The following is a 14,062-nucleotide window of genomic DNA, read 5'->3' as shown; positions in this document are numbered from 1 at the left end:
GAGTCCCCCAGGTGGCTCGATGCACTGGCGGCGCCCTGCGCCAGGACTGGGCCCCCATATACCCACCCGCCCACAACCCCAGCAACACACCAACCAGGACCCGAGCCCCCGAGGCCCGGCCAGGGCCCCAGCCCAGAGACGGAGCGCCCCCAGAACCTCACGCCCGTCCCGGACCCACCCAGGGGCAGCCAGGCTACCAGGTCAGTAACCCACGTCCGTCAGCACAGACCCTCCCCTAGCCCCGCTGCACGCAGCCACGAGGAAACCGTCACCTAAGAGCCAACAGAGCCCTTAATTGGCCATGACCGCTACCCCGGGTTGAGCCCCCCAAGGAAGATGCTCCTGGGGAACCCCCCGACGCCCTAAGCCTGTCCCTACCCCCACACCAATCACAACAGTAAAGGTGGGACCAAACTATGACCCCCCACCCCCACTAGGTGATGGAGCTGATCAAAGGAGCCCAGAGCAATTGATCTGATGTGGTGGCAGAGGCTGTATCAAGACTAATGTAATCTAATAGATAATTTCTATACTGGTTAGAATTAAGATTATTTTTATTTTTCCAGTTCATGAGGACTGTTTTCTTGGCTATGCATAGGGCAGTGAAAACCATGTGGGCTATATTCTTTTCTGAAGTGACATTATCTAAGCTGCCCAACAAACACACTAAAGGAGAAGTTGGAATGTTACATTTCAGACACTTCGATAAGTCTTCACATATCTCACGCCAAAACTTCTGAACTGGTGGACAGAACCAAAGAGCGTGGATATAATTGTCCAGTGAATTGGTTTGGCAGTGTGAGCAGTTGTTGGTAGACGTAAAGCCCATCTTGAACATCCGATGACCTGTATAGTGCACTCTATGTAGTATTTTGTATTGAATTAATTGAAGACTGGGATTTCTAATTAGATGAAAGGTTTTTAAGCAAATCTGAGACCAGAAGTTTTGGTCTAAGTTAACTGATAAATCCGCTTCCCATTTTGCAATAGGAAGTGATATTGATTCATCTATTTTAGAAAGCATTCTGTATATTTTGGATAGTAATTTGGGGGTTTTAAGAGTAAGAAATTGAACCACACTTGGTGGTGTTTGTAGTTCAACTTGACCCGGTTTAAATTTCTTTTTTACTATGGATTTAATTTGTTGATATTCTAAAAATCTTTTCTTGTTGATCCCATATTGTGTAACTAGTCTGTCAAATGAAATAAATTCTGTTCCTTCTAGTATATGTTCTAAATATTTGATTCCTTTACCACTCCAATCTGAAAAGTTTATCATATTATTGTTTTGTAATATGTCAGGGTTGTTCCAGATAGGTGTACGTTTGCATGGGATTAATGAAGACTCTGTCAACTTCAGAAACTCCCACCATGCTGTCAGAGAGGAGCTAATGTTGACGCTTTTGAAGCATTCATGTCGTTGAATGTTTGAGCTGATAAATGGTAGATCTGAAATCTCTAGATTATTGCAAAGTGCTTGTTCTACATCTAGCCAAGGTTCATCTAAGAGGGTATGTTTTAGCCATCCTGAGATAAATTGGAGCCTGTTGGCTAAGAAGTAGTGCTGAAAGTTAGGTAGTTCTAATCCTCCTTTATCCTTGGTCTTTTGTAGTGTTTTTAAGCTTATACGTGGGGGCTTATTTTTCCAAAGGAATTTGGACATATATGAATCTAGAGATCTGAACCAATCTTGTGGCGGTTTAGTTGGGATCATTGAGAATAAATAATTTATTTTTGGTAAGACCATCATTTTTATAGCGGCAACCAATCCCATGAGTGATATGGGTAGACATTTCCACCTAGCCAGATCGCCTTCTACTTTCTTTAAAAGTGGGATATAGTTTAATTTAGTTAGATCTGCAAGCTTGGGAGAAACATTAATACCTAAATATTTTATATTTCCCGATTGCAGTGGAGTAGAAGAGGAATTATGGAAGGAGCAATTAATCGGAAGGACTGTAGATTTTGACCAGTTAATTGAGTAATCTGATATTCTTGCAAAAGAGTTTATCAATTCAATCACCCCAGAGATATTGGTTTGTGAATTTTGGAGAAAGAGTAGCACATCATCCGCATAAAGGCTGATTTTATGTTCCACGTTCTTGCATTTTATGCCCTTAATTACTGAATTCTGTCTAATTGCTGCTGCTAGTGGTTCAATAAAAATTGCAAACAGTGAAGGGGAGAGTGGGCATCCCTGCCTGGTGCCCCTCAGGAGACAGAAGCTGGAGGATGTCTGGTCATTTGTTCTGACACAAGCTGTTGGGGAATTATATAATATTTTTAACCAGCTGATGAAAGAAGATCCAAAACCAAATTTGTGTAAAGTTGCAAATAGAAATTTCCAGTTAACTCTGTCAAACGCTTTTTCTGCATCTAAAGAAAATATTGTAGTTTCAAGGTTTTTACTGTATGAGTAGTCTATCAAATTAAGTAATCTACGTGTATTTGTTGATGAGTGCCTACCTTTTATGAAACCAGTTTGGTCAGGATGAATTAAGAGGGGGGTTATTTTCTCTAGTCTCTTCGAGAGAGCTTTGCAGATTATTTTAAGGTCTACATTTATAAGGGATATTGGACGATAGCTTGAGGGATATACAGGGTCTTTGCCTGGTTTTAGCAGGAGATTAATGTTTGCAGAATTCATATTTGATGGGAGTCTGCCATTTTCTTTGATTTCCAACAGCGTTCTGTAAAAAATTGGGGCTAAAATCGTCCAGAATTCTTTGTAGAATTCTGCAGGAAAGCCGTCTGGACCTGGAGCCTTATTATTGGGCATACTTATCAGGGCTTCCTGGAGTTCACCTGGTGTCAGTGGCGAATCCAATGCCATTGCTTGAGAGTCTAATAATTTTGGGAGAGTTATGTTGTCTAAAAACTGATCAATTTCCTTTTTAGATGGGTTTATTTGTGGTGAATACAACGTTTTATAGAAATCCCTGAAGATGTTGTTTATTTGTTTCGGGTCATATACTGTATTCCCAGATGAGTCTTGAACAGCACATAGAGTTGTTTTTTCTTTATTTATTTTTAGCTGGTTTGCTAGAAATTGACCGGATTTATTACCATGTTCATAATTTTGTAAGCGTAGTCTTTGTACTAAGAATTTTGTTTTTTTATCAATTATCTCATTTAATTCTAGTTTTGTTTTGCGTATTTTGTTCAATGTTTCCTGATCTTGGTCGGACGCATAGGCTTCTTCTAGTGATTTGATGGTTTTTTCCAATTCCTGGATATTTTTGTTTTCTTTTTTCTTTTTATGTGATGAGAAAGAAATTATTTTACCTCTCATCACAGCTTTCCCTGCTTCCCATAGAACAGAAGCTGATGTTCCGGGAGTGTCATTAAAGTCTAAATATGAAGTCCACTCTTTTTTAAAATATTTAATAAAGTCTTCATCTTTAAGCAGTGATGTATTAAATCTCCAGTTTTTACTAGGCGTAGTATTATTCTTGTGCATTAGTGTTAAAGATACAGGAGCATGATCGCTGACAGCTATAGGGCGAATCTCAGTGTCTGAAATGTCCCTCAGCAGTGAGCTGCTGACCAAAAAATAATCCAGACGAGAGTAGGAGTGATGGACATGTGAGAAAAAAGTATATTCCTTACTGGTGGGGTGAAGGGAGCGCCATGCATCGCAAAGACCAAAGTCGCTCATATACTGTTTGATTATATTTATGGACTGCCAATTACGCTGAGTTCCTGCTGTATTGAGCCTATCCATTTCTTCATTTAGTCCAAGGTTGAGGTCGCCTCCAAGAACAAGTGTGCCATCTAAGTGTTCGGAGAGTGCACTGAAAAAACCGTGAAAGAATGAGGGATCATCAACATTTGGACCATATACACTTACAATACATAGCTTTTTATCAAGTATAGATAGTTTAATGATTAAGAATCTGCCCTCTGGATCTATAACTGTATCGAGTACTGTGAAATTAATTTTTTTATGGATTAAAATTGCTACTCCCCTTTGTCTAGAATTATAACAAGCTGAGAACACATTAGGAAACTCAGGTGTTTTAAGTTCATTCGAACCTCTAAGAGGTCTGTGGGTCTCTTGTAAAAGGACAACATCTGCCTGTAGTTTTTTGAGTTGGTTAAATATTTTTAACCTCTTTTCTCTGGAGCCAGCTCCATTTACATTCCATGTAACGAATCTTAGTGCACCCATAGATGTCTGTGTATAACTAGCGGTGTGCGCTGTGTGTGTCGCTTAGACAGGTGGAGAGAATACATCACTTGTTCGTAAATAAAAAGAGGGGGAAAGAGAAAAAATGTGTGGTGAGATGCTCCCTGAGTCTGACTATGTGTGTGCATATTTACTAATATGAGTACGCTTGGTTTAAGTGTGTGTATCCTATACGACTGTGTGCGCTGTCTGATGTAAATGTGCTGCCGTTGAGCGCATGGCTGTGCGTGATCGTGCTGTGCGTATGTGTCCAAATAAAGGATGTTGTTTGTGGATGAGTGTGGAAGCAGGTGATCGAAGCAGTGAAAGAAAGAAAAAAGAAAGAAAGAAACCAAGGACAAGGGTGAGCAGCATAAAAACAAGAGGGGGAAAAAAGAGAACAAAAAACGAGAAGGAAAAAAAAAAATCCGGAAACATTCCAATCAAACCATTGACGGAGAGTGACGGTGTTAATTCTGCTATGAAATCACACCTAAGATGTGATTTGATACTAGTAAGTTAAACAGATGTTAATGCAAGTTAGTGTGAGTGGGTGGGGAAAGGGTGTAGCGGATTCTTATCTGGTGTGAAGTTAATACAGCCACGGAGTGATGTCGGGGTCGCGGTGAAGCTGTCCGTCCACGTACAGCCGGTCCACAGCGATGACAGCGCGGGAGCCCTTCTGGATAAAGCTGCGTCGGATTGGGAAGAGGACCCTGCGTCGTTCCAGGATCTCTTTGGGGAACTGGTCGTTCACGCTGAAGTCCGTTCCTTTTAATTCCCTGCCGCGGCTTTTCACCTGTTCCTTTTGTTTGTAGTGGCCGAATTTGGCCACGATAGGACGTGGTCTCCCGGCCGCAGCCCGAATGGGGCCGAGGCGATGCACCCTATCAAAGACGATGTTCTTCACCGTGTCCTCGGGCAGCTTCAGGTGGGTTTTGATGAAGCTTTTTACCGTGGTCTCCGCGTCCTCTCCAGCGGCTTCTGGAATACCAGAAAATACCAGATTATCACGCATGCTACGAGCTTGTAGATCAATAACTGTTTCTTTTATTTTTTTATTTTCTCTATTTAGCTGAGTAACATTGTCTGTGAGACATTTCACCGACTCCCTTAGCGTGGCATTTTCAGCAGCGAGCGTTTCCACCTGCTGCTGGCTGAACTCCAGGGACTCTCGCAAGGATTTAAATTCCCGGTGAAGAATCTCCACCAAGGACAGCCTTGCATCGAAACTGGACAGTCGTTGGTCGATTGACTCCAGTATGTCGACAATATCTTTGCCGGCTGGCGATGTTGTGCCGGGGGAATCTGCCGGGCGAAGTCTTTTCGACGACGGCGTGTCAGGTTTGGCCGGGGAAGCTGCACTCTGAGCCTTCTTCATCACGAGATCCTGGAAGTACTGATCAATGTAATCTTGGAGAGCCTCTAAACTCTCCCCGTTGTTCTCCAGGGTGTTGGAGATTATTTAGACAAATGTTGTTAGTTATAAGACAATTGATAAGTGTATTTGGTTATACTGAAGCTTAAAGGAATTTATTCAAATCTAAACTACCATTCGCTTTAATTTTCCGCCAAAATCTCCGGCGTCTGACGTCAGTTACAACATGAGTCGCTTACCTTGTCCGTCACTTCCGTCACTTACCTCTCCTCCCTACATCAGACACCCTACCAAAAATGTTCCTTCCACATTTAGCCCAAATTACTTTCATGTTCTTCATGTTGATTTATCGTTTTAAGTATGTAACACATTTTAAAACGGTCCATATTTGTACAACCCTTGAGATTATCTTGAAGAGAATTCCATATTCTTATACCTTTAACTGTCGGACACATTTGCCTTTGTGTGGTCCTCGCAAACTGATGCTTAAAGTAAAACTTCCTTCTACTGTCCCCACTTCCTGAACACAATACAAACAAACTTTGTAACTTAAGAGGTAATGTATTATTTCTTGCCTTGCACATGATTAATAATGTCTGTAATTTCACAAAGTCTTCAAATTTCAACAATTTCGATTTTATAAACAGATTTGTTTGTTTTCTATATTTAACATTATGAACCATTCGTACCACTTTCTTCTGTAACAAGTATAAAAGTTTTATATAAGTCGCATATGTATTCCCCCACACCTCAGCACAATAACTGAGATAGGGGAAAATTAGTGAGAAATATAAAATACGCATTGCCTTATAATCTAGTATATCTCTGACATTACCCAAAATATAAATATTTTTAACCATCTTTTTTTCTAACATGTTCAATATAAGATTTCCATGTTAATTTATCATCCAATACTACCCCCAAAAAACGGAGTTCAGTAACTCTCTCAATTGGAACTCCATCAATGGACAGACTTACTTCATCCTCTTTTACACGCTTTCCAAAAATCATAAATTTCGTTTTTTGTCAAGTTCAAAGAATTTGTTTACATCAAACCATTTTATTTTTTTTTTAGATTTTCCATTTCGGAAACCATTAATTCAGCCAATTCTTTCAATTTGTCCACAGCACAATAAAAATTTGTGTCATCTGCAAACAAAACAAAATTTAACATTTTGGACACATCGCAAATATCATTTATATATCAATTAAAAAGTTTTGGTCCCACAACAGAACCTTGAGGAACCCCACATTCAATTTTGAGTCTTTCAGATGAATTGCCTAAATAATGCACATACTGGGACCTATTTTCTAGATAACTAGAAAACTCAAAGCGATTCCTCTCACCCCGTAAGTATTCAGCTTAGAAATCAAAATAAAATGTTGCAGCGTATCAAAAGCTTTTTTTAAAGTCAACAAATACCCCTATTGTATATTTATTTTTGTCTGTTGCAATGAAATGTTGTCAATAGTAGTCATCAATGCTAATGCCGTTGATCTGTTTTTCCGAAAGATCGCTGATATGGCATTAGTCATACTCCCAGCAGTGGCATTATACAATCTAAATTTCACATTATTTCCATCAGTTGATGCATCTTGCATTTTGTTGTCAATGTTATCATCAACAAAGTGTAGTGGTTAGAGGTTGCTGGTTTGATTCCATTGTTGATGTTTTGTATATTATTTTGTGAACACAAGAACGATCTTGAACTGTCCAAAATGGTTAGAAATAGTTAGAAATTACTTCCAGCAAGTTTTAAGTACGCTTGTCCTGTGGACAGGAGACAACATGTTTGGTACTGAAAGCTTCTGGATTGCTTTTTAACTCCATGTTAAGCAGCAGAACCACCGTTTATTGAACCAGAACAATTTTTGAAGTAAATTCATTCTCACGCCAGGGTGTACAGTTTGTAAAAGATTGTAGTTTGGCGTATAAAGTACCCTACTACAACAGTAACTTGCACTTTTAAAGCTAAAGGTTGGGAGTGTCAGACCTGTCTAATGCCATAACCCAGAAAAGCGGGCCGCTGAAGCCAAATGACAATTTGTGTGTTAGATCAACTCTGTAAACATATCTGGTCTGTTAGCCACTTGATGTTCTACTGTGTTCACCAGCATGTCATCTGTGTCTATGAGCTGTGGGTTAATCTTGGAGGCTGTAGCAAATAAGGCTGGTAAAGGCTCAGAGTACAGAGCCAATATTTCATCTGCAAAACTAAGTAAATGTGGATTCAGAAGGGAAACAATATGAAACTTTGCAATACTGGATTTCTCCTAAATCCAATACCTACATAATGCTGCTACCTCACAAGAGATAATTAAGATATAAAAACAACAACAAAAACATGAAGACCTTGTATAATTTCAGGTAACTGGCATTTTGACTATAAACTTTACAGGAACTGACAACTCAGGCCGTGAGCAAATATTGATATTAAAAAATTATGAGTCACTCTCAGATTAGAAGCTTAAAACATGTTATTTCTAGACAGCTGGTGATTCAGAGGTTTAGCATTACTGGTGTCACAATCTAGCTCTAAGGAAAGTCACATTCACCAGCTCTAAAGTCATGCATAATAACTGCAATATTGGGATCAGTGAGCAGCTCTGTGTCATGTGTCATATCGCTAAAATTGTCAGTTTCCTTTGAGGAAGCATGAAAAGCTGTTTGAAATTTTTTTTATTGCTTGATATTGAAATTCCTGTTAATTCTGCAAAGTACTGAAAGTGAGTCAACAAAATAGCAATAAGTAAACCAAACTCTGTTAGCAGGGCAAGTGCTGACATGTGTTTCTGTTCTCCCATGAACAATGGTGTGCTGGCTTTGAAGCATAGTTATGTGGTCAGTATTTTAACTTGTTTTAGGGATTTCACATAATCTCACATAATCTTCAATCTTGGTAAAATGGTATCATGCAGAACCAACACAATCTAGCTTTAGTTTCAAATTACTGAAACATAAATTTAGAGAAAACAACTCAATGGGCTCTAAATGTTTAGAAGTTTTTAAAGTGTACTTCTCTGCTAAAGAGGGTTTTTTCTTCACCTTGGATATTCAACAATGAGTTTTCATAGTTTTACATATTGCTAACACCAAAGCAGCCCACATAAATAGCTGGACTGGCATTTTTGCTGTTTGATATGAGTAAGGTTTATGGACTCTCTTTGTAGCTTGTTGGAGCATGTGTAATATTTAATCTACATTCTGGCTGGTAAAATTTCACAACATTAATATATACAGAGGCAGAGATACAGCATGGGGATATTTGTTTTTTTTTAGCTATGTGAAACTTCAGCAAGCCCCCCAAAAAAGGCGGATCCACCCAGTTCACAGAGGCCTTAACCAGAAAAACAGAAAAAAGGAAAAGGGATGAAATGTAAACTAAATAAAGTACAGGGTCAAAGGTTGACAAGGGTTGCACAAACTGAAAGTGTGCAACCCTTGCAGTGTGCAGAGGTTATGTTAGATATTTCTCTACAAATATTTCAGATCCTAGAAATAACTTCGTCTCATGTTTCCCTGTGTGGCAAGCGGGATGAGGACCCAAACGCAGGACTCAGAACATGGAAAAGTAGACTTAAAACAGCGGCTTTATTTGCTGGAAAAATTCTACACTGAATACAAGAGAATGAAACCAGAAACTAGAAACTAGTGCTGTCAGCGTTAATCTCATTAAAATGGATGGCGTCAACGTGTTAATGAGCTAACCGCACTAACGCATTGACCCCGTCCAGCCCCACGCATGGGGTGATCCACGGCTAATTTAGATTTGCCGTGTTAATGCATTTATGGCGTTAATGTCATTTTAACAAGATTAAGTAAAACAGGAAACAAGAGACATTCACAAAGACATCGTTCTTCTTTACTGTTAGTCAGACAGTGAATCACTTGAAAAAGTCACACTGCAATTGCACAACTTGTGGGATGAAATGTTTTCAATTATTGTGGAAAATATTAGAAAAAAAATGAATGCACAAGTTGATGATGGTATCTGCTGCTGAATAACAGCTTGATGCCTTTGTTTCTGCAGAGCGCTGAGGATGAATCGCAGTGGGTCGAGGACATGCTGAAGCTCCATACAGCCCGAGTACGAGATGTGGAGATCCTTACGGGCCTGGACCTCTACAGATCCACAAACCTCACATACACCAACACCCTAATTCTCAAAACCTACCTGGAGACCTTTGAGAGGGATGAGTAGGAGCCAGAGACAGAGATGATCATATAGGATGTAACCCTTTGTAAAATTTCTGCATTTTTATTGCATGCTCTTTGGAAAGACAACATAATGCTGTTCCACTGCTGAAGAACCGCCCAAGAAGTGCTTGGAAAGGGAACACATATTTGAAAATTACAAGAATGTTTTTTTATGACAGGAATATTCAACCCTAGCTACGAAATCTGTTTAGGAATAAGCTATCACAGGAAAGATGCAGGGCAGGTACAGTACGCATTGTAACGCACACATCAAGAACCACGCCAGTGAAAACTGATTTCTCCTTCACATTTCTACTGGTATATGCACTGCATGCTATGAGATTTAATATTTAAAGTTAAATGTGTTTAGTCATTTAGAAAAATCAATTCTTGGTGGTCTTCCATCACGGAACATGATCACTGTGAACTGACACAGTGAGAATTTTTCATTGCAAACTGTAAGAAAATAACACGCAAATAAGATCAAAGTGGTTAAAAAATTACAAGAAAAATGAGAACATATCAATCAGGCTTTAATCTTTTAATCTTGTAGTTGAACCTGTTCACCGCAGCCAGTATAACAGGTGGAATCACAAACTTTTAAAATTTCAACATACCCCCAAATTAGTCACTGAGTCTGTAAACTCATCAAAAAGTTGATCAAGATTAAGACAGACTTCTATAGGTCCAGAACTCTTGGCCTTCAGCTGGTCTTCAAACAGAATGCAGCTTTAAGGCATGTCTGCACTGGCTTAACTTTTCCAAAAGTACTTCCCTGTTTTATACTGCCTGTGCCACTAACTATAAGACTATGATTATGGGCAGAGTTTTCCCAAATGGAAAAAAAGTGAACACATATTTTCTTATCTTTTAATTTCTGAAAATGTAACACTTCTTTTTTACAAAACCCAACTTTATCCCTTTGTCCCTAAACCACTTGATGGTGACCTAGCGGATGTTAAGAGTTTAAAGGCTAAAATGTACAAATTTGCTGGTGTTTAGTTTAGATTCCATGATGATTTAACTAACACTTGTGTGATAGTGAATCCAACAGGCCTCACCTACCATAGTCCTGCACATACAGTGAAAAGCTGTCGTGGTGATTTCATAAGCACCTGCTTGTTATCTCTTTAGCTAACTCTGCCAAAAGGTGTGAATTTTTATACAATTTATCATATTTATAATAACTTTGGCTCTCGTCCATCCTGCTAGCCATCGCTTCTCTGATTCTGTTCAGTGTCTTGGGCAGCTGAAGCTGAAACCAAGCAATCATTGGGTGAAAGGTGGGGTACACCCAATATAGGTTTCCAATCCTCCACAGCTCTAACATCTGAGACATGCATTCACATTCACACCTTTGGGAGGAAACCGGAGTACCTGCAGGGAGCCCATGCCAGCACAAGGACAGCATGCCAATTCCAGTCTTGTTTTCTTGCTTTTCCCGCTCTAACAGTGTACTCACAATCACAACAAAGGAGTGTGGTTTGGAACATGTCCAGTTTAAAAACAAGAACTTAATGTCACCACCTCTTTAAGAACATTTAAAAGAGAAATGAACTAAATGGGGAAAAGGGGAATGGGAAAGCTATAAACTCATAACTCTAATGCATTCATCTCAGTCCAAATGATTACTACTTTGCAAACTGAATGCAGACATTAGGTGTGCAAAGAGGCTGTTGTAAAACCATGTTTCTCTGCAATACAGTGTAGTATAGCCGAGATACTGAAAACACAAATTAAAATGAATATCGTTTGACCTTCACTTTGATTTTGAACCAGCTGAGTTACAACATGATAGCTTAAAATGAGACCTAACCTATAAAACATGGAAGTGTCCTTTAGTTCTGTTTAAACGGTGGAGAGGCAACACTGATGTTATCTCTTTATTCAAATTCAACTTTGCTTCCACGCCTTTATTTCTACACTGATAAGTCAGAACCTGCATTTTTTCACGTTTGGCATTTTGTAACATTAGCCCATTGTTACCATACCTAACTACTCATGACTGCTTAGCCATAGTCATGGTAATAAGTAAAATGATCAATAAAAAGTCAGTTAATAGACCTGTCAAGATGTGTATGAAGCCATGTTTATTCTTGTAGTCTTTCAAATAAAATCTGTAGAGTAGTGGAAATGTTCACTAACTGAGTTGTTTCTTATTGCGTTGTCTTCTGCAACCACTGGACTGGCAGATGGTGACTCCTGAAAACCTGAAAAAAAACGTTTTGATCTTAAGAAAGCATCAAGGTTTCTGTGATGGCTCAACTTCAACTTTATTTTGCAAAACAGATTTCCTTTGAATTTATTGCTCATGCTTCATGTTACCTGTTGTGATGAGCAGGACAGCCAGTCAGTATGCCCTCACAGAGTATGTTTTACATGCACCTTTGTCCCCTAAATGATTTTGCTATACAACTAAGTTTAAAGAAACATCACCTGCGCAGGTGAGGAGCTGGGTCACATTATCAATGAAGAGCCCAGGGTTCTCTGGCGTTCTTTCACCTGGGTGACTCAGCTGGAGGTGACCGGGCCCCAGCTTGTGTCTAAGCAGTGCACTACACCACGGTTCCCTTTTCTTGATCCACAGCCATCTGGAAGCTTTCCACTCCTGCAACCCTCTGATGCCAACAACTGTAAGTGTGTGCTGCGGAGACTGACCCAGGAACCTCCTGTAGCCCATCTCAAGGGTTCATAGCAGACCCTCCACCCGTCAGAATTCTACAAGCTGCTGATATTTTGCCACCTTTAGCTCATGGGTATCCTCAAAATGGTCCTCCTAGGGGGATTGTGAGTTCAAAGGTCAACAAGCCTGTAAAGCCTGTACAGGTCTTCAGCTAGTTCAGAGGTTTAAATCAGTATCTGGTAAATCTGGCGTTTGGCCTGTTGGTTCCCTGTAGAGATCGCATCAGCTACTGTGTTCAAGACCTCAGTGGTGTCATATATTTCTCCCCTCTACCAGGGCTTTAGGGGAGCAACTCAAAATATGTGCTCACTCAAAAGCCTCCAAAGCCTGCCACTTCTGTTCAGTCTTCACAGCAACACCTGCAGAGGAAACTCCAGTGTCTGCTGAGGCTCCAAAAAAGTAGCACCTCCCTGGTTCTGATGACCTTGAACTCCTCAGTTAGGCTGGTGAAGGGAATAACTTGTAGCTCCATTAACCATAGAATCAGTTTGAGGTTGTCAGGGTTGGTGTACAAAGTGTGTACCTCTTACAACAGAGACAAGGGTTTACATCCAGCTTCCCATCTGCAGTTACACCAAGGCCGCGCAGGCACTTTGATTAGACTCAGGAATGCTTGAATGTCAAGAAGAACTTTGTGTCTCTTGTCACGGTGAGTTCTGCACTAGCCTCAGTCAAATGCTATTAATATGATTGTATTTACTTTACATTTCTTACATTTTATTGCATGACTGGGTATTTGTTTTTATAATAATTGGCGGTGTGGGTGTTTGGCTCATGGTTGGCACATAATTGGCACACAGCTTCTTTCACTCTTTGCTTAAGTGGCTCAGTGGTATGTTTTTCTTAGCAGAATGACAGTCTTGTTTTCTGCTAGAAGGGGGAATTTTTCACAGGTTACATAAGCTGCATAATCATGACTTACATCATTTAGATCACACTAGGTGTGTCTATGCATCTGCAGTAACCCCAGCTGAAGGCTAGGCTCTATGTTCCTTACTTGTGAATGTGAGGTCAATTTCAAGTTTGAAGTGAGGTTGAATAATTCGTGGTAGAAAATATAGTGTTTGCGGTATCACAAATCACGCCGGGAACCATGTTTTGGCAACGATGTTAACACTGTTGCTAAAACATTCAAAGAAGTCCTGGCTTTGAATCCACCATCTGGCCGAGGCCGCTCTGTGATGAGTGTGCTCTCTCTGAGTATGTGAAGGTTCTTTCTGCTACTCTGGCTTCCTTCCACAGTAGAAAGACATGTAGTTAGTGGGCTTGAGTTAATTAGTGATTCTAAGTTTCCTGTGGGTGTGAAAGTGGATTGTTCTCTGTCTCTCTGTATTAACCCTGCAACAGATGGTGACCTGTCTGGGGTGTACCCTGCCTTCTGCTCCAGTCACCCTGACCCTGAATTCATTCAGCGGAAGAAAATGGATGAATAATAGTTTTGATGGATTACTTAATATTGGAAAATTCTGAGTAACTTCTGGCAAAAGTAAGCAGTAAAACTCGCAGTATCGCCTCTGCTACTAATGACAGTAATCGACAAACTCACGCTGTCGCTTAGATTAACAGATACTTTGTGTGGTCAAAGAGCAAGTTTGATGAAGTTATACTGATATTTATTTTTTCCTTACCACACTG

At 40.0% G+C, this 14,062-nt stretch overlaps 1 protein-coding gene across 1 annotated transcript in view; it reads left to right on the top strand.

Moving 5' to 3' along the window:
- enpp2l (ectonucleotide pyrophosphatase/phosphodiesterase 2-like) overlaps positions 1-11,870 on the top strand; it is a 45,341-nt gene extending 33,471 nt beyond the window's left edge. Inside the window, exon 25 of the mRNA XM_063465587.1 lies at positions 9,578-11,870. Within this exon, the coding sequence (XP_063321657.1) occupies positions 9,578-9,748 (171 nt within the window). The 3' untranslated portion in view covers positions 9,749-11,870. The remainder of the gene's footprint in view (positions 1-9,577) is intronic.
- The last annotated feature ends 2,192 nt before the right edge of the window (positions 11,871-14,062 follow it).

This window comes from Pelmatolapia mariae, linkage group LG22, assembly GCF_036321145.2.
Source record: "Pelmatolapia mariae isolate MD_Pm_ZW linkage group LG22, Pm_UMD_F_2, whole genome shotgun sequence".
In the NCBI taxonomy this organism is placed as follows: Eukaryota; Metazoa; Chordata; class Actinopteri; order Cichliformes; family Cichlidae; genus Pelmatolapia; species Pelmatolapia mariae.
Note: the sequence above shows the minus strand (reverse complement) of the source record. Positions and strands in the feature narration are given on the sequence as shown.